The sequence below is a fragment of the Rhinolophus sinicus genome, chromosome 17, assembly GCF_057876585.1.
Source record: "Rhinolophus sinicus isolate RSI-liver-muscle chromosome 17, RSI-T2T, whole genome shotgun sequence".
Lineage (NCBI taxonomy): Eukaryota > Metazoa > Chordata > Mammalia > Chiroptera > Rhinolophidae > Rhinolophus > Rhinolophus sinicus.
The window spans coordinates 203282574-203306084 of NC_142517.1; the positions used below are offsets into that span (position 1 = coordinate 203282574).

General features: G+C 45.7%; 1 protein-coding gene across 1 annotated transcript in view; it reads right to left on the reverse strand.

Annotated features, from left to right (window-relative positions):
* The window catches only part of IRS1 (insulin receptor substrate 1), a 60103-nt gene extending 37645 nt beyond the window's left edge, over window positions 1–22458 (reverse strand). The window contains exon 1 of the mRNA XM_019736639.3: window positions 17364–22458. Within this exon, the coding sequence (XP_019592198.2) occupies window positions 17385–21134 (3750 nt within the window). The 5' untranslated portion in view covers window positions 21135–22458 and the 3' untranslated portion in view covers window positions 17364–17384. The remainder of the gene's footprint in view (window positions 1–17363) is intronic.
* Window positions 22459–23511: the final 1053 nt, after the last annotated feature.

Sequence of the window (23511 nt, forward strand, 5' to 3'; positions counted from 1 at the left end):
AGTAACTTTGGAAATGAGGAGAATCTGTAAGACTAAAGACAAAGGAAACCATACACAAGCACTGTATTCTAGTTGATAAAGTTGTTTCCTATAGGGACATGAGGTAACTATTCTGACAATGTTCTCTGTGTGTGTGTGTGTGTGTGTGTGTGTACCAGGGATGCCAAAAAAATGTATACACATTTTAAGAGATGTTATCTATGCTCAAACAGTAATTCGCCATAATCAGAAGTGTCTGGACGCTGATGGTAACCCCCTTGAGCACCTCTTATATTTGCAGAAGTCAAACGTGACTTGTATTCATCTTTTGTTATTGGCACATATTGAGTATAACAATTTTAATACAGTTTTTTCCTTTCTTAAAATGTATATACACTTTTTGGCAACCTCTGTGTGAATGTATATAAATATGCGTGTGTGAGTGTGTGAGTGTGTGTGTGTGTGTGTGTGTGTGTGTACATTTATATCATATATGGATGAAGGATGGTGTCAGGCAAGTTTCTCACTGTTGTTGTGGGAAGTGACAGAAAAGCAAGGGGAGGAGGTTACAATGATCCATATGGAAATTGATTAGAGTTAAGGGACATGCTTAGCTTAGTGTACAGATAGTCACACAGAAATATTTATACATATGTCTATATATATGGGTGAGAAAAAACACATATTTCCTTGCTCTGGAAGCTGAGAGGGCAAAAAATGATACCCCAGTAGCAACAAACACAGCTAGTGCCAACATTCTGGTTTCTAACGCGACTCCCCTGTGAAAGGAACCAGGGCTCCTTGGAGAACCCGATGACTGATTCTAGGACTGGGGCAGGAAATAAGATGATCCTGGAGCATCTTGCAGCTTCAGAAAGTAAGGAAATTCTTAAAAAAAAAAAAAAAAAAAAAAAAAGCCTACTGAGTTAAAAATGAGTGATAAAAGAAGTTTAGGTAATTATATATTCACGTATTCTGCTCTCTAAATGGTTTTTAAACACCTTTAAATCTCCTGGCCACTTTAGAGAACCCCAACTATAAACTGTATTTGATGAATTACTGTTTTTTATTAAAAAGTTGGATGATGCAAAATTTCTTTCAGAGGAAATTGACTCTGTAATTAAATTTCAGCAAATGAATATATATTATATTTGAAACCCAGAAGGTCATACTCCGTTTAATTAGCATTGTCAAATCACTTATGAAATATTTCACGTTTATGGCTATTTTCTTCTAAGAATTTCTGTTTAAATTCATTTCCAGTCTGACTTCCTCTTTAGCAAACCAATTAGAAACAGCACCAAGGTTGTTGTGATTTCCTGTCTTCTGCACTTTTAAATACATCCATTGTGTTCTAGCTTTAATTTGTTCTTAGAATCTTACTGTGCCTTCCAGTAGATTTTTGATTAGAGAAATGTAAATCTTCTGATAAAAATATAATATATATCCTCATTTAAAAAAAAATGTCACTACTACTAAAATCAGAATAAGGGAAATGCTCTCACTTGAGAATAACAGATTCAAGTTAGCTATGAAGGAATTTCCTTACCATAAAAGCTGTTAAGCACTAGAAAAAGTTACCTCAAAATTGTGAGATAGCCTCTTGTGATGTATGGATTTAACGGGAATACGCCTGAAGATCTTTACTAGTAAAATACATAACAATATCAAAATTATAGGTTTTTCAATGAATAGTTTCAAGAGATTGCTCTTTCCTCCCAAAGTTTTGTATAAAAAATAACTGTAGAAAAAAGTAAACATATTAAATACTTTTCTAACAAAAATTTCAAACAAAATTTCAGAAAAGAAGCCTTAGTATATACACATTACCAGTTTTGTATAATAGTATCAGAAAGAAAACTTAACACCCAGTGAAAACTACTAATATCCAACACTCCAACATAAGCTATGTTTATGACACCAACACACACACGTGGCCCAGGACACTTGTGGCCAGTCTTAATCTTTTCCAGGGCGTCCCAGAGATATCCTGTACTCGTCACACCTTTCCCCTAGCCTTCCCCTGTTCCAGATCTTTCCTTTCGTGTAAGACAATCTCTCCCAAGTAGATGCACATCCACTTCAACTCTTACTTCCTTCTCTTTCACATCCTGCCCTATTACATCAGAAAAATCTGACTTTGCCTCATTTGTTAGTGACAAGGTAACCTCAATCATGACTGATAAGCTTCGGTATGAGGAGGGTTAACGATATACTTACATCAGGCAAAAGAATGGCATGAGTTGTAAGGTGCAACTACATGTACAAATCTATGTTGTCAACTCCTCAAGTCCATAAAAGAGGCCAGAAGTCTTTGATGCTTCTCTCAGTGGGTCTCATTTGTCCCCTGGGGAAGCTGGTCCTTCACAGTCGTCTCACTCAACCTGTCCTCAAGAAAGGAAGCTCTGCGACGGCCTGGATTTGTTTTCTTTACAATTGCAACTCAAGAATGTAATGAGGGGATGGCCCAGTGGCTCAGGCAGTTAGAGTTCCGCGCTCCTAACTCCGAAGGCGGCCGGTTCGATTCTCACATGGGCCAGTGGGCTCTCAACCACAAGGTTGCCAGTTCAACTCCTCGACTCCCGCAAGGGATGGTAGGCTCTGCCCCCTGCAACTAAGATTGAACACGGCACCTTGAGCTGAGCTGCTGCTGAGCTGCTGCTGAGCTGCCGATGGCTCAGTTGGTTGGAATGCGTCCTCTCAACCACAAGGTTGCTGGTTTGACTCCCACAAGGGATGGTGGGCTGTGCCCCCTACAACTAGCAACGGCAACTGGACCTGGAGCTGAGCTACGCCCTCAACAACTAAGACTGAAAGGACAACAACTTGACTTGGAAAAAAAGTCCTGGAAGTACACACTGTTCCTCAATAAAGCCCTGTTCCCCTTCCCCAATAAAAATCTTAATAATAATAATAAAAAAGAGTAATGAATATGCCTGGAATTCAGTAGAAATGCACTAACTCCTTGTTGTATGAACTAACCAGAACATTCTCTCAATGTCTGGTCTACAAACATTTGTGTCTTCAGCAATTCTCCACCATTATCTTCATGACCAGTTATAATTTCTTCAAATTTCCAGGTTCAGTAATTACAACAGCTTAATTAGGGAATGAATGGGAAAATTTAAGACAATAAGTACCCACCAACTGTCAGGCCGTGGTAATGTAGTTAAGAAAAAATTCTGTCCTCCTAAACAAAATAGGATTCTGGTCTACAGATAAAGGAGGTGCTGGCACATTTCCCATACTTTGGTTTAAAAACATATGGTCCCACATTCATTCCCTCAGTATCTACAACAAATAGTATCTACCAAATGCCAGACTCACTGCAGTAAGCATTTGAACCTAGTCAACCATACTTGCAGAGAGAAACAGCCTCCTAGCTCAATACCGGACACATATCTATTGGAAAGCAGCACAAATGTCCCGTTTTAGAAAGTATCACAAATGTCAAATGACTATGCAAGGCCAAGAAAACTGAAGTCCTATTTAAAATAAAGCAGAACACATTTATATTACAGATCGGGGAGAGCAGTAGGGTTTTATGTTAAAGTATGACAAATGTTTTGCTCTACATAAAATTGCTTGGATCCTAAAGTTTTAGCTTGCTACTCGCAATTGCAAGCAATGTTTAAAAAGAACTGCTATATTCGCTGATAAAGTAGAATACACATTCTATTACTGTGGTCATCAGACTAGCCCAGCCTCAATCAAGTATGGAAACAGAATGCTGGGGGAAAGTCTCATATCTTAGCAATTAGGTTCAATTTCCCAGACCAACGTACCTTTTTAGTAGAGTAGCTAACAAGTGCCACACTGGAAAAATGGGCTCGTTTAAATTTAATTCCTTTTCCCAGACCTTACCTACAGTTTAGCAGAGGGGCTAATTAACAATAATAAACCCAAGAGAAAGAAAAGGAAAGAGCATAGGGATAAATTAAAAGGGGCTTCTACGAATCACATACCTAATAACTGGCCTCTTTTTGAAAATAGAGGTAACTATGATACAATAATTATTTTTCAAATGATTTTCTCATTGCTTTTGATATCTTTAAACCTCAGTACAAATACTACGCTATGACCTAGATCAGTAAACTACAATTAACATCAGAAGAACTCTATCAGTGGAATAAAAGTTGATGAACTACTGCTGAAAGCAGAGAAATAAATCTTGTCAAAACAAAGCAAAGTTTCTGTCAATCTTTAAAAGAACACTTTGGGGGAACAGAGGAAGTATACAAGAATTTCAGACACAGGGATGATGTGATTGTAATTAATTTTACCCAAGTTTTCACATCCAGTCGTATCAGATTGCTAGGACTCCTGTAATTTTGTTTGATTATTTTTAATATGTTGTTAAATCTGAATTTGATTTTTGAAAGAGCTGGCGAATGAAAAGATTTGAGGTACTGAAAAATATATCCACAGTATTGTTGTTGCTTGAGATTTTTCTAAAGCCATCCTCTCCCCGGTCCAACAACCCTCTCCTGAACTATTAATAAACAAGTTTTCAATCCAGCAAGCGTTTTATGAGCACCCCCTCAGATACTTGGAATCATGAAATGAATAGTGAGCCTACTCTCAAATAGCTCACAATTTTTAGTAGGAAAGAGTGCCATGAAACCAGTAACCAGAGCAAGGACTGGGGTTTCCATCATCTTTCAGAAAGGGGTAAGCTTTCTGAAAGAAAGGAATGAGGCAGGGTGCTCCAGTACACGTGAGCCCTGCAAACAGAATAATCTAAACGTATTGATTTTACACTGCAAATGCAATTTTACTAACTTACAGTGGAAATCCATTCTGAACACTTCAAAGCTAAGAACTCTTTAGCTATCTTCCTAAATACCTCCTGCCACTATTTTTAAAAACAATATTCCCCAAGGTCCCCCTGCCCCCCATAAAAGCCTGAACTTTCCTTATCTAGTAAAAAACAATAAATCATCTCAGTAGGAGCAGGGAGGGAGCGGTGGAATTGTGGAATTGGGCTTTATTCTTAGAGAAGAGATGTTCATTTAAAATCCACCTAAAAGTAGTCAGTGAATTAGATCGAACTGGGTGGCATGGGTTTTGTTGTGTACTTGATAATGCAAAGACGCTTTTCAAGAGCCCATCTAACACAGCCTGGTGGGACGCAGGCTTTGAAGACACAATAACTTTCCTCCAGTGAGTTTCAGGAGGGAGGCAAAAAGCACCAGCCATTCACTGTTCCGTCTTGAGCCACATTCCTCACCCAGTTCAAAGGCCTGAGAAACAACACGCCTCACACTTTCTGAAGTCCGCCCCTTGTAGGGACTTGTGAGGGACCAAACGCTTGGGCTGCAAAATATTCTTAAAAGACCTAGTTTTAGGAATATAACCCTTTTTATTGGGCTGTAGTTTCTATCCCCGAATCCTCTGTTCCAGCTACACACACACACACACACACACACACACACACACACACACACACACACACGAGTAAAGTTTAGGCAAAAGAGAAAGTTTTAATTATAATCCCAACGACTTCCAGGCTTACTAGTGGAAGTAAAATATTTTCAGAAATTAAGTCATTACCCATTCTTTAAACAAATGCAATATTTATATTCCTTAATCTAACCAGAGGGGATGGGATCAGCTTTTGAAAGGAAGTTATTGTTTAGCTGTGGTTCAAAGAGTGCCCTGGAATTGGGAAGAGGGGGCAGTCGGAGAAAGCGAGGGAGGAGTTGGGGGTGGATGGGATTGCCAAGATCAGAATAAAAATACACCACTCGGCCAGCCCCTCTAAACACAGTAGGGATCTCCCTCCCTCCCCACCCACTATGACATTTTTATACGGTGCCCATGTTGTTTTGTTCTGTAACCTCAGGAACATTTAAGGCATTCAAGATTCTGGTAAAAGAAAATGTAAATACTGCCTGGTAGGAGATCTGGGGCAAAGAGTTAACCAAAGTACTGCCTTGGCTTTGATTGGGATGTTTCCAACCATTTCCATTTGCTTTCCAATAATTAGCAACTCTGTATTACCAAGATCTGGATTTGTGCTCAGGCGGGGAAAACCACTTTCAAACCACTGAAAAGTCTTTGACTCCATTTTGGCCACTGCTCCCAATCTCACCCTACAAAAGGTCAAGTTCTCCGCCAGTCCAGCTTGTTGTATAAGTGGGAAAAGGGCAGTCTTTGTGAAGGGGAAGAGGACAGCACACCATGCCTCTTGGTCTGGGTTCCCTCTGGTGCTACACTTATCTCCAAGCCTGTGTGAGCCACCTGAGGATGTTAGAAAGTGTCACCCTCTAGTCTAGGACAAATAGCATAAATGCTGTCACCATTACAAATACAAACAACAGCCTCGGTAGAAACCTCACTCTCATTGTTTTGTTTTTCTTAGAGGTGGCCTACCAGCCCTCCCTCATCCAAGAGGCATTCTCAAGAGAGACATCTAACTCTTCAAAAAGATGCCATCCCAAGGCCCAAATCTCACCTGACCCAAGGCATGTGCAATATTAAAATATTTGTTTCCCCTTCACAAACCTGAATGACAGAACTCATTATTTACTATTTTCTCAAATCATGTCCTGCCCCCACATTTTCAGTGGCTCCTCGTTATTCTACTTCTTAACAGCCTGTTCTTCATACCACATTTCACAGTAGCACAACTCTTTGTTTATTTCGCCTTCTCTGCCTCCTATAAGCACCTGGAGAACAGAGACACGCCCATTTCCGTCTCCAGTGCTTGGCTCCAAGAATGAACTCAATGAAGATTTATTGGGGGGAACATAGGTGTTCATGTTTTCCAAAGAAAAACTAAGAGGAAAAAAGTGATACCACCCTAATAGGAGTGAAATCACTGATATTTCACTCCAAGCTTAGAATATTCATTATAAACATCTAAGAATAATTTTATTCTAAATGTTCAGTATGCAACTGATAAGTGACTGTTAATGAACGTTTATAAATACACATATATATTGTATAAGTCAGGGAAAAAATGGCTTCTCCCATCAAGTAGTATCGATTTTTCTACCCCATGAAATTGGGCATGGCTTTGTGACTTGCTCTGGGCAATGGGATAGTAGCAAATGTGCTATAAGCAGAGACTTGAAAAGTACTTTTGCATGTTTGCCTTCTCTTGCTGCTGGGAGCTCGTCCAATACCACGTGAAGTTCAGGTTGGCCTATCGGGGACGTGTGGCTCAGTCAACAGCAAGCACCAACAGACAACCAGCAGAATTCACCAGACAAGTGAGTGAAGCCATCTTAGACCAGCCCTCAGCCAACCCTCCCTCCAGTGACTGCGCCCACAGAAGCTTACCCACCCAGGTGAGAGAGGAGAACTAACTGCCCAGCTGAACCCAGCCCAAATCAACAACCCCCACAACTGTGACCTAACAAGTGATCCGTTTGGGGATGATTTGTTACACATCAAAGCTAAATGATACATACATCTAAAAAGCTAAATAGTTTCATATACTAAATTCTTTGACAGCTTTTTGAAAAGGTCCTTCATATTAATGAATTTCATCCCTCCTTACTCTAGATGATTTGGAAGAAAATTAATATTATTGCTTTTAGCACATTCTTATTGATAGGTCACCAAAAACAATAAAATATTGAGAATTCTAATTTAAATGTTACCTGTTATCATATTCTTGAAAGCTTCTGTTTTGTCACAAGAGCTGCCCCTTTATTCGTACTCTACCTGGACCACAATTAACAAACACAACAGGGCATCAGTCATAAATGTTTTTATACAGTAGAAAGTTCCTCTTTGGTTCAAAGTAGAAGTGATCTCAGTAATACACATATTTACCTTAGAAGACGTGATAGATTCTTTATGTTCCACTCATTTTCTCCAAAGTATTAATAACTTTGAAGAAAATGAATGAGAGGAAATCACTAGGGTAAAGTAATTTACTTTATTATTATATGCAATATTAGGTCTAAAACAAACTGCTTCCAGAATTGGAAATGGTGAAAAACTATTCCAATGAAAAGCACTAATTCTTTTGAACTCTCAAAACTATGAAACATCAGTGTCCAGAAAGACTTCAAAAGGATCCTTAACCTTTATACTTAATCCTACTACACTATATTAAGAACTAGTTTTTCATTGGGGGTGGGGGAGAGCGAGGCGGGGAGGGGGGAGTCTGCCTACTACCATAAAGTAAGCAGGGGAAGAAAATAAAGGATTAAAGAGTTTAAATGGTAGTATTTAAAATGTAGACACCTTTTTTTTCATGATCAGTTTGTACAAACACAATACTCAAAAGGGGCATGGAAAGGAAAGAGTACTTTTCCTTTTAACAAAAAAGCAGTGAGTCTGTTGTAAGAGGTATGTTGTGTGCTGTGTTCTGTCAGTGAAGAAACGTGGGATCTGCGCATGCTCCGCCAAGGAAGACTTTGAGCAGCGGGCATTTAACCAACTTTTTATTATTAAGCTTCAGAATTTACGAGAAGTTCATTTCTGGAAAGACAAACAAACAAAAAAAAAACAGGTGGCCTAGGAGAAGAGAAGGTAGGCAACAACAGTGGGAGACAGCCTTATTTTTCACTCTGTACTTTAAAAAAAAAAAATGTTTAACTACTTGAAACTTATAGCATGTCCATGTCTGGCCCATACCAAAAAAACTAAACAACAAACAAACAACCAAAATTGTGTGAATAGACTCAGCAAGCTATTACAAAACTTGGTGGTCTTAAATGCTTTTTCATGTTTCTATAAGAAACTACTACAAGCTTAAAAATAGATATGACTACACATCATCAAAACCAGAGAGAGAGAGCAAATGTGCGTGTACACTTAAGAGAGAGCAGTGACAAAATCTCAAAGGAGATTATACTTCCAGCCAGAAGCAAGCACAGGAACCAGAGGTCAGAGGGTTAGAGCCTTTCACTACTGAAAATAAAAACCACCCACCGAAAGGGGGGATACAAAAGTCCTTGAATAATAGAGCTTCTAAGACCAAAAGAAAAGACTTTACAATTTCTTTTGCAGCCCCCACCTTCACCCCATGTTTCCCAACTCTGACCGACCCATAACAAGTAATTGCTAAACTCCTGTTCATCGAACACCTGGACCCCTCTCCTGGCTGCTTCACTTGAACGGAAGATCCAAAGATATCTTTTTCTTGCTTTTTGCCAATACTATGTTTGCTAGCTGAATATCTGGAAATGGACCACTCTCCCAAATGAGTCTCAACAGCCTTACAAACTGCTTTAGTTTGCCAGTTTGATTGTGAGGCAGGAAACCCCAGTTGGAATGATGGAGCAAAGCACAAAACGTTTAAGTAGATGGCACATTCACCCTGTACGGACATGACAAATGTTGACTCCCATGGATTCCATGTTCTGAATCTTGATTTAGCTGAATCCAGATCAATTATGCCATAAGAAATTTGGTAAGTACTTGGATGAACTCCCCTCACTCCTGTTTTTTTTCTACAAGTATCCACCCCCATCGTCTCTCAAAAAAATATATGCTATTTGGAACACAATTCTGTGTTTCCCCGAAAATAAGACCTAGCCAGACAATCAGCTCTAATGCGTCTTTTTGGAGCAAAAATTAATATAAGTCCCGGTCTTCTTTTACTATAAGACCGGGTCTTCTATACTACAATAATTAATATAATATAATACCGGGTCTTATATTAATTTTTGCTTCAAAAGACATATTAGAGCTGATTGTCTGCCTAGGTCTTATTTTCGGGGAAACACAGTAGGTGTTCGATGGTGTTTATTGAGAAAAGGGGGGAGAGGGGAACAACAAGAAATAGTGGTTTAGGACCGGTTTGGCCAAGGTCGGGTCATCTATGTAGGAGCCAGGAAGTAGGTGGCCTCTAATATTGCATTGGAGGTGCTAACTCTGATTATTCCCACAGTCCCTAAAATTCAGGGGCTCCTATAGAGCCCTTCAAATAATTTTAAATGAACAGGGAAATGAGCATTGGAAAATAGCAAGTGAATAATAGTTTGAAGACACAGTAATTATGGAATATTTCAGAGACCTTCCACTAATGGCTATACTTTTGTAAACGTCTTTTTATTTTTTTATTTTGCCTGTCTCACTTTGATCATAACCTTCTTAAAAGTAAGAATCATGACTTTCTCTACAAAACATAGTTTTCAAATATAGTGTCAAGTGGAGTTTTCTCTTCAAATATAGACCCATATTTGAAGGAAAAAAAAGGATGCCTCCTAGATCCTTTCAACAAACCTAACACAACTATCAACTTCTCAAGATTAAATGATTCTGTTCAGCAACATGACTTACATATGTGAAGGAGGACCAGGGAACTCACAGCAAAGTATATTTTCATCAACGTTATAAAAGGAGGGGAAAGTCATCAGTCTTTTTCCCTTACTATGACTGGGGTTTCTCTGGTATCTTCTTCAAGCCAACCAATTAGCACCCAGTGTATATGGGTTTGGCTCTAACTGGGCCAGATCAGAAGTAGAGGGGATGGTGGAAAGTGTGACCCAGAGTTGGGGGTGGGGGTGGGGTGGGGGGGGGTTAGGGGAGGGGACATGAAACAACAAGAGAAAAACAATGCAAGTAACTCAGCTTACTTGATAAAACATTCAGGGTAGGGATAATCCCACCACAAAAATCTCTTTTCCACCTGAATATAGGTATGATTAAAATTATAATCTGACCCACATATTCAATTCTACTGCCATCATTAATGAAAATGCAAAAAGGAATTGAAAAAGAAAAGCAGCCTTTTCAACATAAACACATCATTTTTAAAAGCTCTATTATTCAAAGATCAGTGACTCACTGAAGAAGCACAAATAACATTTATTCAAACCAAATTTAGTTTAACAAGTAGGTTATAGCAGAGCCTGCAGTAAGAATATTATTAAAATGGAACGTATTCCTTTGTCCATAGATGACCGTACATTATACTTATCTAATTTATCTTCCCCCTTTTTCTGTGAATTAAGAATGGGAGAGATTCATGTCCATAATGTAAGACAAGATTAGAAGTAAATAGATGATATTTACTAGTCTATCATTTAAAAAAAGATTTACATTAACTTTTTTGCAACTATTTCATATTAGTTTGAAATTAATATGAAATTAGTATACTATTATACTATACTAATATTAAAATGTAATTTGGTTAAAATTCAGTGTGATGACAACTTCTGAACATGTTTCAGTAACATTTTAAAAAGAGCTTTTAAAGTCTGCCACACAGCTATGGACTCATAAGGTAATGAAATAAATCAATTACCTAATAAATGTGGTAGAAAAGATATAGTATATTAAACACAAAAAAGTATTAGTAGGAAAAAAGTGATAGAATCTTTAGTATGAAACTGACTTCAAACTAAATTCCCAAGAAGCAGTTTGCCTTGAATACAATTTTTAGTAACTCTGTAACATGAGAAAATAATTGCGGAAATGGCTTTCTTTAAAACAAAGCAAAACAAAACCTTAACATTGTGAAGTGTTCCATTATCCTAAAATTACCAACCCACCAAACTAAAAAGAAGCATTCATATCCTACACAACTAAGAAATATATCTGATTATAGCAGGAGGACTGGAAAAGATAAGTCAATGAACTTCTGAATGAAAGAGTCAATAGACTATTCTAGTGATTTATGAAATCCACATGAAGATATCCAAAGGGTTGGAACTTCTGAATACATCAGCAACTCGACAGCCACTAGAACACTGGGTCAACAAATCAGTGTAAGCTCAACTGCCTAATCAAAAATCCTAAAGCACAAAAAAGCTGGACAACCCTCATTTTGCCAGCAAGAGAAACACTGAGCTAACAGAGAAAATGAAAACTAAACAAAAAATTGTGGAAGACTTCCTACAGTCCAATTGGCCTCTCAGATTTCCTTTCCATTCACTCAAATGGCTACCTCACTGAAGGATTTTGTGATGATACAAATGAGAAACATTATCCATAAGCAGACTACCAGTTCAAGAAGGGGTGATTTCCAACAGAATGAACAGAATAATGTCAGAGAAACGAACTGGTTAAAGCTTGACCTGTATTGTAGGGTGGGTGCGATGCTTCCAACAGTTGCCCTTAGGACGCAGAACTAGCAGGTGACTTGCATGACCCATGACCACACACACTTAATTTTAATAAAAGGAGAGGAGAGCCTAATCCAGTCTAGAGAAGGTTCCAAAAATTTAGACTGGTGCAGTCAGGAGGGTTTGTCTTAAGGTCTGTTAAAACCTGAAAAATGTCCCCTCCAAACAAGAAAGGTTAAATGCAGTATTTAATCAACCCATAAAGAGTGTCTGATCCAAAAGCTAGAAGAGGACAAAACAGAATTTTCTAATGTACTTCACACTATGAACCCATCAGCAGCTTCCTCAGAAAGAATCCTCAGTACAACTGACCCATTAAAGAAAACCAGTCATTTTCTCCAAAATATTCCTATGTTTAGAGCTGCAAAGGAGGTCATTGTAATTTAGAACAAAACTCTCAAGTTACTGATGAGGAAACAGGTCCAGAGAACTTAAGTGACTTGCCCAAGGTCACTCCGCGAGTGAAGGGCACTGTTACAATGCAAGATCTCTGGCTCCCAGAACCTGCTTTTTCCATTGCATCAGTCAAGATAGCATAAAGCTATTTTCCAGTAATTTTGATAAACCAAAAAAAAGGGGGGGGGGCATGAACTTTTGAATTCCAAGTCCCAACAGTACAGCAATACTGGAGGCAGTATTTATTTAGGGCAATCAGATAAATGACTACAAATATAGAAGTTTTTATGGCTTTATTTTTTAATATAAAAAGCCACCTAAACAATGGCAGAAATAAGACTGTTATATGCTCAACATTTTCTGGGAACAACAGAAACTCTTCCACATCTCAGAAGCAGTATTAGGGCTAGCATTTACACCAGGGCATTCCTTCTTCCTTACGTTTTTACTAATGATGTTTCTATCCACACCTAAGGAAAAATGCTGCCTTTGGGGCTTATGAGTCAAGGATACTGGCCAGCGAGAAATGCTTATTTGAGAGGGATGGGGGGGTGGAGAAAAGTATTTCTCTTTCTTATTTTCCATATTTATTTTAGAAAGGACAAATCTGAACAAAATTTCCATCACATACAATAATGCATCTCACATAATTTTGGTTATATGAGCAAGCAGGACACAAATCTAGCAGTCTTTCAAAATCAGTTTGCCCAGCCCTCCCTGATGGGCTTTCACTTGAGCTGTCACTGGTCAAAAAACAAATCTATTTTTGAGAGCTTAAAAAAGGCCTTTCCTCCAACCTCAGAAAGGAACCCTACCCAAGCCCTTGCAATGAATCTCTCTATTCTCACGATTTGCAAGCATTATGCCACGTTTTCATTTCAGTGAGCTCCCTTGGGCCTAGAAGGGTCAGTTTTTGTTGAACTTATCTAGATCCCTGCTTTACAAACTGTAGGCACTCAATATAGCGTTGACCCTAATGCAATTTCAAAGCCAAATGAGGTTTTTTCCGATGATCCCCAAACAGTGCCAGCCACAGCACATGTATTTCCATGTCGGGATTTTTTCCCCCCTTCCTGCCTCCCATTAGCAAGGGGTGTAAATGTGAGCATCTTAAGTTAACCCAATCAATCCTACAACCACGTGCTGTAGCTTCCTCATGCTCTGGGATTTTTAAGACAGGAAGATGAAGAAACAGAGCACGTAGTAAACCGTAGTAAGGAGAGGAGGGAAACAAAATGGGGCACGTCACATGGTCTCGGCCTGGATTTTTCTCAATTAAAAATAAGAGGAAGTGTGGGTTTCCGGCCTCTGTCAGCGGGCTGGTTGGACTTTCTCATTCTTAAGATTCTGGTCCATGCACGAATAAGGCTGAGTGCGGAACATCCTCTGGGAGGGGGTGGGAGGGGCTCGAGTTTGGCTCAGTCCTGACCGCCCCAGAGGGAAAGGGTGGAGGGAGAGGGGTGGGAGAAGGCGGCCCGGAACGCCAGGCCCACGGCCACTGCCGGACCCCAGACCAGAGCCAGAGTATGCCAATGCCCCCATCCCAACCACCCCCACCCCAGGCCCCGCCACCCCCTCCCGCCCCCCCAGCTAGGCTGATACTCGCGCTGATTGGTCCTGGCGGGGGCCAATCAGCGCCCGTCCGCCCCGCCTGCCCAGAGCCAGTCTCCGCACGGTGCTGACCCAGGGGCTGGGGCTCACCCACCACCGGTGCAGGGGATGGGGCCCGGCCACCTCCATGTCCTCAGGCCACCTGGGAAGGGCGGGGTGGGAGACTTCAGAGGGCAGCCTCAGACTTGATGCAGAATCCCCAACCCCCAGCAAAAGGGGGCTGGGAGGGAGGGGGAAACCAAGTGCCAAATAAATAGGGAGGAATGCAGGAAGCGGAGGTGACCCGGGAAACGGGGAAGTGCCAGAGCCGAGAGGGTTTGCGCCAGACAAAAAGGCCACACAGTGAGGGGAAAAGGAGGGAGAGGGAGGGAGCGATGGGAGGTAGTCCTGGAGGTATGGAATCCTTGAACAACAAGGAAATAGAGGGAAAGGAAAAGAAATGCACACCACCACTACCACCACCCTTTTTAGGGGACTTAACAAAATGACGAGCAAAGGAAAAAAAAAAAAAAAAAAACACCTAAAAAGGATGACTTGGGTCTGTGTCTTTGCCAAAGTCGGCTCTATCTCCCCAGCTGCAGTTTCTGAACAAAAAAATACGAGGTAAAGGCTGATTAAAGGTAGCTGGGTTGCTGTGTCCTTTTCGCTCTCCTTGGGCTCTCAATTTACTCTGCAGAGAGTAGGTAGGCCACAAGTACTGCGAAATTCTGAAATGGAGCAAAAAAATGGGCAATGCCAGGAACAGAATAAGAGATGGGAAACAAAGGGAATGAGAGAGGGGGAATACTGGAGAAGCAGTGTAGCAGGTCAGAACCAAGTTAGAAGAGACACACAGTGACCCCAGAAACAGAAAACGTGGATGGACAGGAGGTGAAGCAAAGGGCAGCTGACCTAAATGCCTCACAAATGTTCTCCTTTGAGACACAGCAGAAAAATATTAGGCAAACGGAGATGTTTACAATGAGGGACTAGGAGAAAGCCCACACCCCATCGCTCATATAGTCCCTCACTGCCTTTCATGTTTCAGGTTTCACCTGAGACATGGGAAATTTCGCAAGGCAAAGAAAGCAACTGCTAAGGAAGTTAGGAAAACAATGTTTTCACAAACCAACATACTCATTGCTAGGATAGTTTTGTGCCCCGGACAGGTTTGATTTCTTTTTGTTTCAGATGATAACTATGAAATCACATCTTTAAGCTAAACCGGGCAAAGGAAAGCAAGCAGAATGCAGGGTGTAAATGTGAGTTGAGTAGTATTTAGTGCCTCATTTAAAACACACACAGCCCCCCTCCTCTCTCTCTATTTACATCTTATAAATAAACATTGTAGAATTTTCTGGCATGGTGCTGTTAAAGCATAGTCTGCTACTCCATGATTATTAGGGATATAATTATTCCAGAATATTATATTTTCTCTAAGAAAGCTAAGAATAGAAGATTGTTTTGTTTTGGTTGGTTTGTTTTTAATGTATCCTCCACATAAGGAGGATTTTAAGCCCTTTTTAAAAACAAAAACTCAATTTGGTCATCTATTTCCTTCAGAGCAAATATTATTTATTCTACTCTATAAAAAGAAATGTGTTCAAATTAAGAAAACAGGTGAGGAAAACTTATTGTTTCTTCCTTCATCTCCTTTAAAACCAAAATTTAAGTTCTGCTGGAGTTTTTCCTTCAAATTCTCATTACTTTACACATGAAAGACGAATTACAAATGACTAAAGTGTTCAAGGGCTTCACATTCCCCAAACATCATTGAAATAACCAAAATTTTTACTGTTCATGTTGATAAACACAATTAAATCTCTTCTAGGTAAACACGAAAATAAATGCTGAATACCAATCAAATAAATGCTTCTTAGAATACATCCTATCACCTAAAATCCTAGTTTGTTCATACACCTATATTCTGTTCTACAAAATAGAGAATGATATGGATCAAATATTGGAAACTGTTAAAATCAAGGAGGCTGTGACCACATAATAAACAAATACCTATCAATAGGAGCCCAATGCACAAATTAATTTCTGATGAATGGATATATATTAAGAAGAATGCTTTTAAAAGCTCATTCTGTGAAGCATATATAAAGAGACTATCACAAGACAGTTTGTCAAAATAAAGTGTTTCCAAACGCTAGAAAGTTCTGCATTGCCAACTCATCACATTATTTGCAAACTATACTCTTCTTTTCTTCCCACAATTACGACCACCAGAAAATAGGCTCAACAGAATGATGGGCGGGCTAATTTCCTGTTACAAATATTTTTCATTTTCAATACAGCCTTAACCACAGAAGACCTAACGCCAATTTTCAACATTTACTGAGACGTCTACTCTTGAACTTAACGGCAAACAATAAATATCCTAAAAATAAAGAGTACAAGGTTTAGCCCTTCACGTTCAATGCAAAACAAAACAAAACCCCTTCATTTCCCTAACTTAACAGTGCTTCTTTCAACATAAAAATGTTAAGTAATTTTACAGAGGATGCACAGTAGCCCCTAAATGATCTGCAGAGATGTCTCCGTGCTGGCCCTTGCAAGAATAGACAACTGGGAGGCAGACACACGGGGGTGAATTTCCATGACTCCTAACTAATAATGGGTCCCAGATGCATGCAGACTTCACTGCATATCCCGTACAAAAGCGGCCATGCCTGTGAGGTGGTAGGTCGGTGCCTGAGTATTTCCTAAGTCCTGGTTCAGGAACAAAAAGAAACCATCCCCCATAATTACTTTTGAGAGAGTCATAGGTTAGACAGGTGTTTCTCTCTAAATATGTAAGCCTAGAAAAGCTTACTCTTGAATCATTTTAGGGGAATGTGAATAAAAATTGATGTTTCCTACTGCTATTTATGTAGCCTTGGTACTGTGAAATCACAGAAACGATTTACCGAGAGCAACCTAAGAGCTCCGAGAAATTATCTTAAATGAAGATTGTAGCTGCTGTTTTAGCAAATATTTTTTGTAGAAGAATTGTCCCTTCCAGGGAGTGACCTAAGTATATAGTCAAAAGTAAACTTCAATAAAGAGGTCAAGGTTCTTATGTAAGAACTTCACAAACATCGGGACTGGGATTATAGATGTTTTGAAAGGACTACAGTGTGTACTTCACTTGGAAACCTGCAGCAGTCCTCAGTGTGGCTGCTGCTACAGGTTGATTTGACTATCAGCCAGGTGTCACTGGGGTGAGCATCTGTGTGCCCTGACCTCCCCACATCCTCTGAAGGCACTCCCTAAAGCAGCAGTAGGAAAGAGAGGGACGGGGCAGAGGCAAAGAGGAAGAGGATTCAAGCCCAAGGTTAAAAGCAGTTTGTCCTCTGACTTTGTCACCATGAAACGCACCTGCTGTGATGTCCAGTTGAGCTACTGGAGGTCCTCTGGCTGCTTCTGGAAACTGATGCTGGCATAGGCGCTTAAATCCTCATTGGAATGGCTGGTGGAGCTGCTCTCACTGCTGCCCAGAGGCTGATGAGGGGGTGGGGGTGGGGGCGGCTGCAGTTGAGGGGGGCGCTCCTGAGGGCGCTGTTTGAAGTCCTTGACCAAATCCAGATCTATGTAGTTGAGACCATTCTCCAAGCCCCCAGCAGCGCCACACACTTGCCCCGGCTCCTTGGGGGCTCCCCCGAGTTCCCCAGGTCTCAGCCACACGTTCTCAAAGGAAGCAGAGCTGTGGCGTTTCACATCCTCAGTGCTGCTGCTGCCACCACTGCTGCCCCCCATTGCAGCCCCCACTCCGAAGGGCACTGTGTTGCCCGCCCGGGTGGCACTCGGTGTGGAGGAGAAAGTCTCGGAGCTATGCCTCCTCCGGCACCCTTGCGGGTCTGCACGGATCACTTTGGCACTCTGGTTGCAGCTGGGGCTGAGGTTCACCCTGGTGAAGGCGCTCATGCCCCCGGGTCCCTGTGCGCCCCCCAGCAGGGAAGAGCGGGCCACCAGCTCCCCTGCTCCTTGAGGTGTGGTGGGGGAAGCAGAGGCTGCTGAGGATGAGGACGGAGCAGCCGCTGTGGCCCCAGGAAGGCTCGCCTCCTCCACAACGCCCGTCCGAATGTCAGCATAGCTGACAGGGGCAACTGGAGAGGTGTCCACATAGCTCTGACGGGGACAACCCATCTGCATGGTCATGTAGTCACCACGGCTGCTAGGCACTGCCCGGGTAGGCCTGCACACGCCAGCAGTCCCCGGAGGTGCAGGGCCCCCCCTGCCAGCCTGGACCCCAGGGCTCTCTTGCCAGGTGGCCCTCCGGCCTGGCCCCAGGTCCATGTTCATATACTCTTCCGTGCCAGTCTCTTCCTCTCTGGGAGCTGGCTGGAGCTGGGATGGACACCTGACAGAAGGTGAGCTGTGGGATGCCATTGGGCCAGACAAGTAGCCTGGCTGATCACTCCCAAATTCGATATTCACATATTCCCCTGGGCTCTTGGGCTCCGGAGGGTGCAGCAGGGCTGGCTGCTGTTGCTGCTCTCGGGCCCGAGGTAAGGTGCTGGCCTTAGGGTCCCCCAGGGACAACCTTGTGGGCCGAGCCAGGCGGCTGTTGGTCTGTGCAGCTGTGTCCACCTTTCGAGGCAGATGGGGCTGCAGGACCTGATGGTGGAGATGATGCGGGAGGCTGGGCTCGGGCCTCGCCCCACAGTATCCCCCGCCCAGGCTGTCGCTGCTGGTGGAAGAAGAGGAATCTTCTGCTGCTGCAGCATAGAGAAGGCGACCAGAGCTGGAGGAAAGGCGGAGGTGCTGGTGCCGGGCAGTCTCCTCCAGCTCCCCGGGGCGCTGGGTGTGCTTAAAGGACCTTGGCAATGAGTAGTAGGAGAGAACTGGCTTGTGCTGGGGGTCCTCAGGGCCGTAGTAGCAGTCGGAGGGGCTGCTGGTATTGGAGTCCCCCACTGGCGACATGTTCATGTAGTCACCTGTACAAGACAAGAGCTTGCTACCACCACTCTCCACGGGTAGTTTGGGGTGCGGCAGGATGTGAGAGTGGTGGCCCCCGACCCCATTTGTCCACAGCTTCCCATAAGTACTCCCAGAAGGGGCAGCACTGCTGCTGCTGCTGCTGCTGGGCCCACCTCCAATGTCAGGGGAGCAGCTGCCGCTTGGGGACATCATCATGTAGCCATTGGGGTCCACTCTCTGGGGATGGCGTCTGATGGGGTTGATGATCTGCTGTGGGGCAGACACACTCTTGGGGCTCATGGGCATGTAGTCCCCACTGCCTTTTCGGCTGCCGGGCACTGGAGCCACCCCTGGGGACATGGGCATGTACCCATCATCGGTGTGGAGGGTGGAGGTATCTGGGCGATTGTGGCCTCCACGACGCTCCAAGGGGTGCATTTCCAGACCCTCCTCAGGGTAGGACTGGGTGGGCACGAAGGCAGAGTGCCGGTAGCCGGGCAGTCGGCCTCCACTGCCACCTCCTGGTGGGTAGGCAGGCATCATCTCTGTATATTCCTCAATGGAAGCCACGGAGGACTGGGATGGGGTCTTCTGGTGGGAAATGGTGGGGGATGTGCCAGCAGAGTGAGTCCGCTTTCGGAACCGATTATCCAGATCTGCAGCACTGGCTGTTTCATCCCCAGCCAGGGCTGGGCTGGTACCCAAGCCAGCTCCTGTGATGTAGCGGTGACCATTGCCACCCCGAGGCAAAATGTAGTGACCATTGGGAGCGGTGAGGGTGGAGGTCCCCTTGCCTCCCATGCAGATGTAGTTGCTCAGCTCCTCCTCTCCGCGGGCCGGTGGGGTGTGGCCCAGGGAATCCGGGGTGACACTGCGGAAGGAACTTCGGAAATCGCAGGGACTGGAGCCATACTCATCGGAAGAGATGAAACCGCCATCGCTGGGGGAACCAGACACAGAAGCACTAGATCTCCGAGGGAAAAGACAGTCAGAGGTGGAGCCGTGGCCACTGGTGCTGCTAGATGACAGACTGACAGGGCTAGTGGCCGAAGGTGAGCAGCGCGAAGAAGGCATAGGAATGGAGCGGCTGTGGTTGAGTGGGGGGTGCAGCCGGGAGCTGCCCCGATGGCGATGGGCGTGGGTCCTGTTGGTACTAGGACTCACAGGACTGCCGTCCACCGAAGCCGGGCGGGACATGGTGCCTTCACCGTCGCTGGAGGCACGGACACGGAAGGAGCCCTGCTTCCCGCCCACCATGCTAGCTGGAGAAGTGGCAGTGATGCTCTCGGTGCGTGAGCGGCGGGTCAGCCCCACCTGGCTGGGTGGGGGGTTGTTAAGATGGTGCCTGCGCAGGGGGACACTGATGGGGTTGGAACAGTTGGAGGACGACTGGCTCTTGCTACGAGGGCGGAACTCATCGCTCATGGCCCGCATGGCCTCCAGGATTGTCTCGTGCATGTTCTGGGCCACCACTGAGTCATCCACCTGCATCCAGAACTCTCCAGGTCCCGTCACTGCGGAACGGCCCACTTCGATGAAGAAGAAGTTCTCTGAGTGGCCACAGCGCCGGATGTTCATCAGCTGCAGTACCACAGCCGCTGCGTCTGAGTTCAGCTTCACAAAGCTGATGGTCTTGCTGGTCAGGCAGAGGCGGTAGATGCCAATCAGATTCTTTGTCTGACCCAGGCCCTTGGGTTTCAGGATCACCTGCCAGACCTCCTTGAACGCGGGTCCGGGGGGCACATCTCCGTAGCTCAAGTCCTCCCCAGCCTCGCCAAGGCCAGAACTGCCGCTGCAGCTGCCCCCGCCGCCTCCCACGCCGAGGGCCGAGGCCCCGTCGTGGTGGCCCTTGGCACGGTTGTGCAGCTGCAGGAGGGCCTGGTACCAGCTGTCCTGCTCTGCTTCGCTGTCTGCCGCGATGGCAAAGTGCTCGTCCCGAGTGTAGAGGGCCACCAGGTGCTTGTTCTTGGAGTCCGCCCGCTTGTTGATGTTGAAGCAGCTCTCCAGGGGGATCGAACGTTTGGGGGCGCTCGACTTGTGCCGCCACTTCTTCTCGTTCTCGTAATACTCGAGGCGCGCCGGGCCCCCCGCCTCGCTGGCCGCCCGCAGCACGAAGAAGCGCTTGTGCATGCTCTTGGGTTTGCGCAGGTAGCCCACCTTGCGCACGTCCGAGAAGCCGTCGGTTTCCGGAGGACTCGCCATGCTGCCGCCGCCACCGCCGGCGAGCATAGGGAAGCGCAGAAAAATCACCGGGTGGGGGGCGGAGGCTCCTCGCCGCGGCCCCGCGCATGCAAACAGGGCTGGAGGCAGCAGAAACCCCGACTACGAAATCCACGCCGCCCCCCCGCGCGGGGGAGGGGCGGCCGCAGCAGGACGCAGCGGCTGCGCCAAGGAGATAGCCCGGGACCGGAGTTTACAGGCGTTTCATGCCCGTGGGGGGAGGCAGTGCGTCCGGCGGGAGTGCAGCACAGATCCGAAAGCCAAGTCTCCTCTCATCCACCACGGCAGGGAAGGGGCGTAGATGCATCTCTCGCCGCCCGGGCTGGAGTCCCGCGCACGTTGGCGGCGGCGGCCGGAGGTCCCTGCGTTGCCCCTCCAGGCGCGCGCGCCTTCCCTCCTGAGTTCCCCTCTGGAAGTAGCGATTCCCGAAGCAAATTAAATATCCTTGGGCAGGGGGAGGCGAGCTGCCAAGTCCCAGCGTTGCACGGGGTTCTCCCTCCTCCTCCTCCGCCTCCTCCCACCCCCAAACGTCCCCGCCGCCACCAGCCGCCCAAATACCAGCTCAATCGCGGAGACCGCGGCGCTGCGGATGTTGCTGGTGCTGCCGCCGCCCGCAGAAGCGTCCTCTGCAGCCCCCATTCGGGCCCATTTCGGCGGGCGGAGAAAGTGGTTTTTCCACGCGAAACGCTACTAGGCAACCGGAGGAGCTCGGGACGGGCTGGAGGGACAGGCTCATCCCTGTCCCTCGTTCCAGTCGGCTGGGGAGGAGGGGAGAGGACGAGGGCGGGAGGCGAGGGGCTAGATTTGGGAAGGATTCGGGGAAGACGCCTCTTCCCCGGGAGGCGCTGCCGCTGCAGTTACTTCTCCGCTCCTCCCTCCTCCTCGGAGAGTTGCCGAGAGCCCCAACCAAAACAAGCGGCGGCGTCTGGCTCCACGCGCCGGCCCCCTCCGACCGCGCCGCCGTCTCACTCGGAGAAAAACACGTGACGGAGCCTCCGCGCTCCGCAGCCCGGCTGCCGCCGCCGCCGGGAGGCTCCCGCCCGGGTCTCTACATTCCCGGCGGAGCCCGCCCCGCGCCCGCCCCTCTCCGCCCCTCCGGCCGTGCCGCAGCGGCGCCCGCGCCCGACCTCGGCGCAGCGCTCGGCCAGCGCCCCTGCGCGGCCGCCCGCCCCGGCGCAGAGCTTTTCTCCCGGTGCGCCACCCAGGGCGCCCCCGGCCCGCAGGAATCCCCGCCGCGGGCACGGGCGGGGGTGTTTGGGTGGCTACCCGAAAGCACGAAGGGAGTCTGGGAAAACCGCGGGAGGTGGGGGCAAGCTCGGGAAGACGCAGGAGTGAGGGTGGGGGGCGGCGAGGGGGGGCCACTGCGGCTACAGGGCGGAGTGGGAGGGCCCGGGTAGGAGAGGGCGCGGGAGCTGGGCTGCATCTTACCTCACAGGTAAGATCGACCCCTCGGGAGGGAGGTTTCTAGTCAAGGCTTTTTCTCCCAGGAAATAATAAAAGCTGCATTTCAGTTTCGGGGTGATAGGCCAGAGTGAGGCGATCTGGAGTTTTATAAGGTTTCCTGAGGGACTTCGGGACCAGCCTGGACCTTGGAAGCCCCGCATTTGCTGCAGGGAGGTACCTCGAAGGAACAGAGGTACGCCCAAGGGCAGCTGTTAGGGGTTCTGGTCACTCCATAACGAGAAGAGGGATCCCTGGGAAGCGTCCTACGTCCGGTGCTGTGCCGTTAGCTGCTGATCATTTAGGGACCAAATGTAAAAATTACAGCTTCTTCTCCCCCATCATAACGAGGGGCGGGGATTCACACCTAGGAATAAAGGCACAGAGAGAAAATGAGATGTCCCTTATCGTATTTCGAAATCTGTTTTTTATTTTAAACAGATGTTAGGGACCTACAGTGGGTTCCTAAAGCCAAAACCCTACTGTGTAAACAGTGGCTGAAGTGTTTGTTTCACACACAGCTTCCACACCCATTGAACCACCCCATAAAGTGTTTACCCTTGACTACAAGGATAATGGGAGAAAACAAGGATGGTGCCAGCTCAACTGTACAAGAAAATCGGTACTTCACGAGAACAGGTCAGCAGGCTAGGTCGTATCAGCCCCCACAAGCAAACGCTCCCCAAAGTTTTTGTTTGTTTGTTGGGTTGGGTTTTTTTTAAAGCTGACCTATAAACAAGCAGTTTGTCCCCTACTTGCCCAGCTGGCATTAAGGGCCCTACAGAGATGACGTTTGTCACTTGGCTTAATGCTATTTTATTTTTCCACCCCTTTCCTGGCCTGTATGGAGTTTCCTCCCCGTCTGTACCCGGGAGTCCCTCGTCTGCTGCCAGCTCTCAGGCACTGCGCGATGCTGGCAGGGGAACGCAGCGCTGCAGTCGAGGCG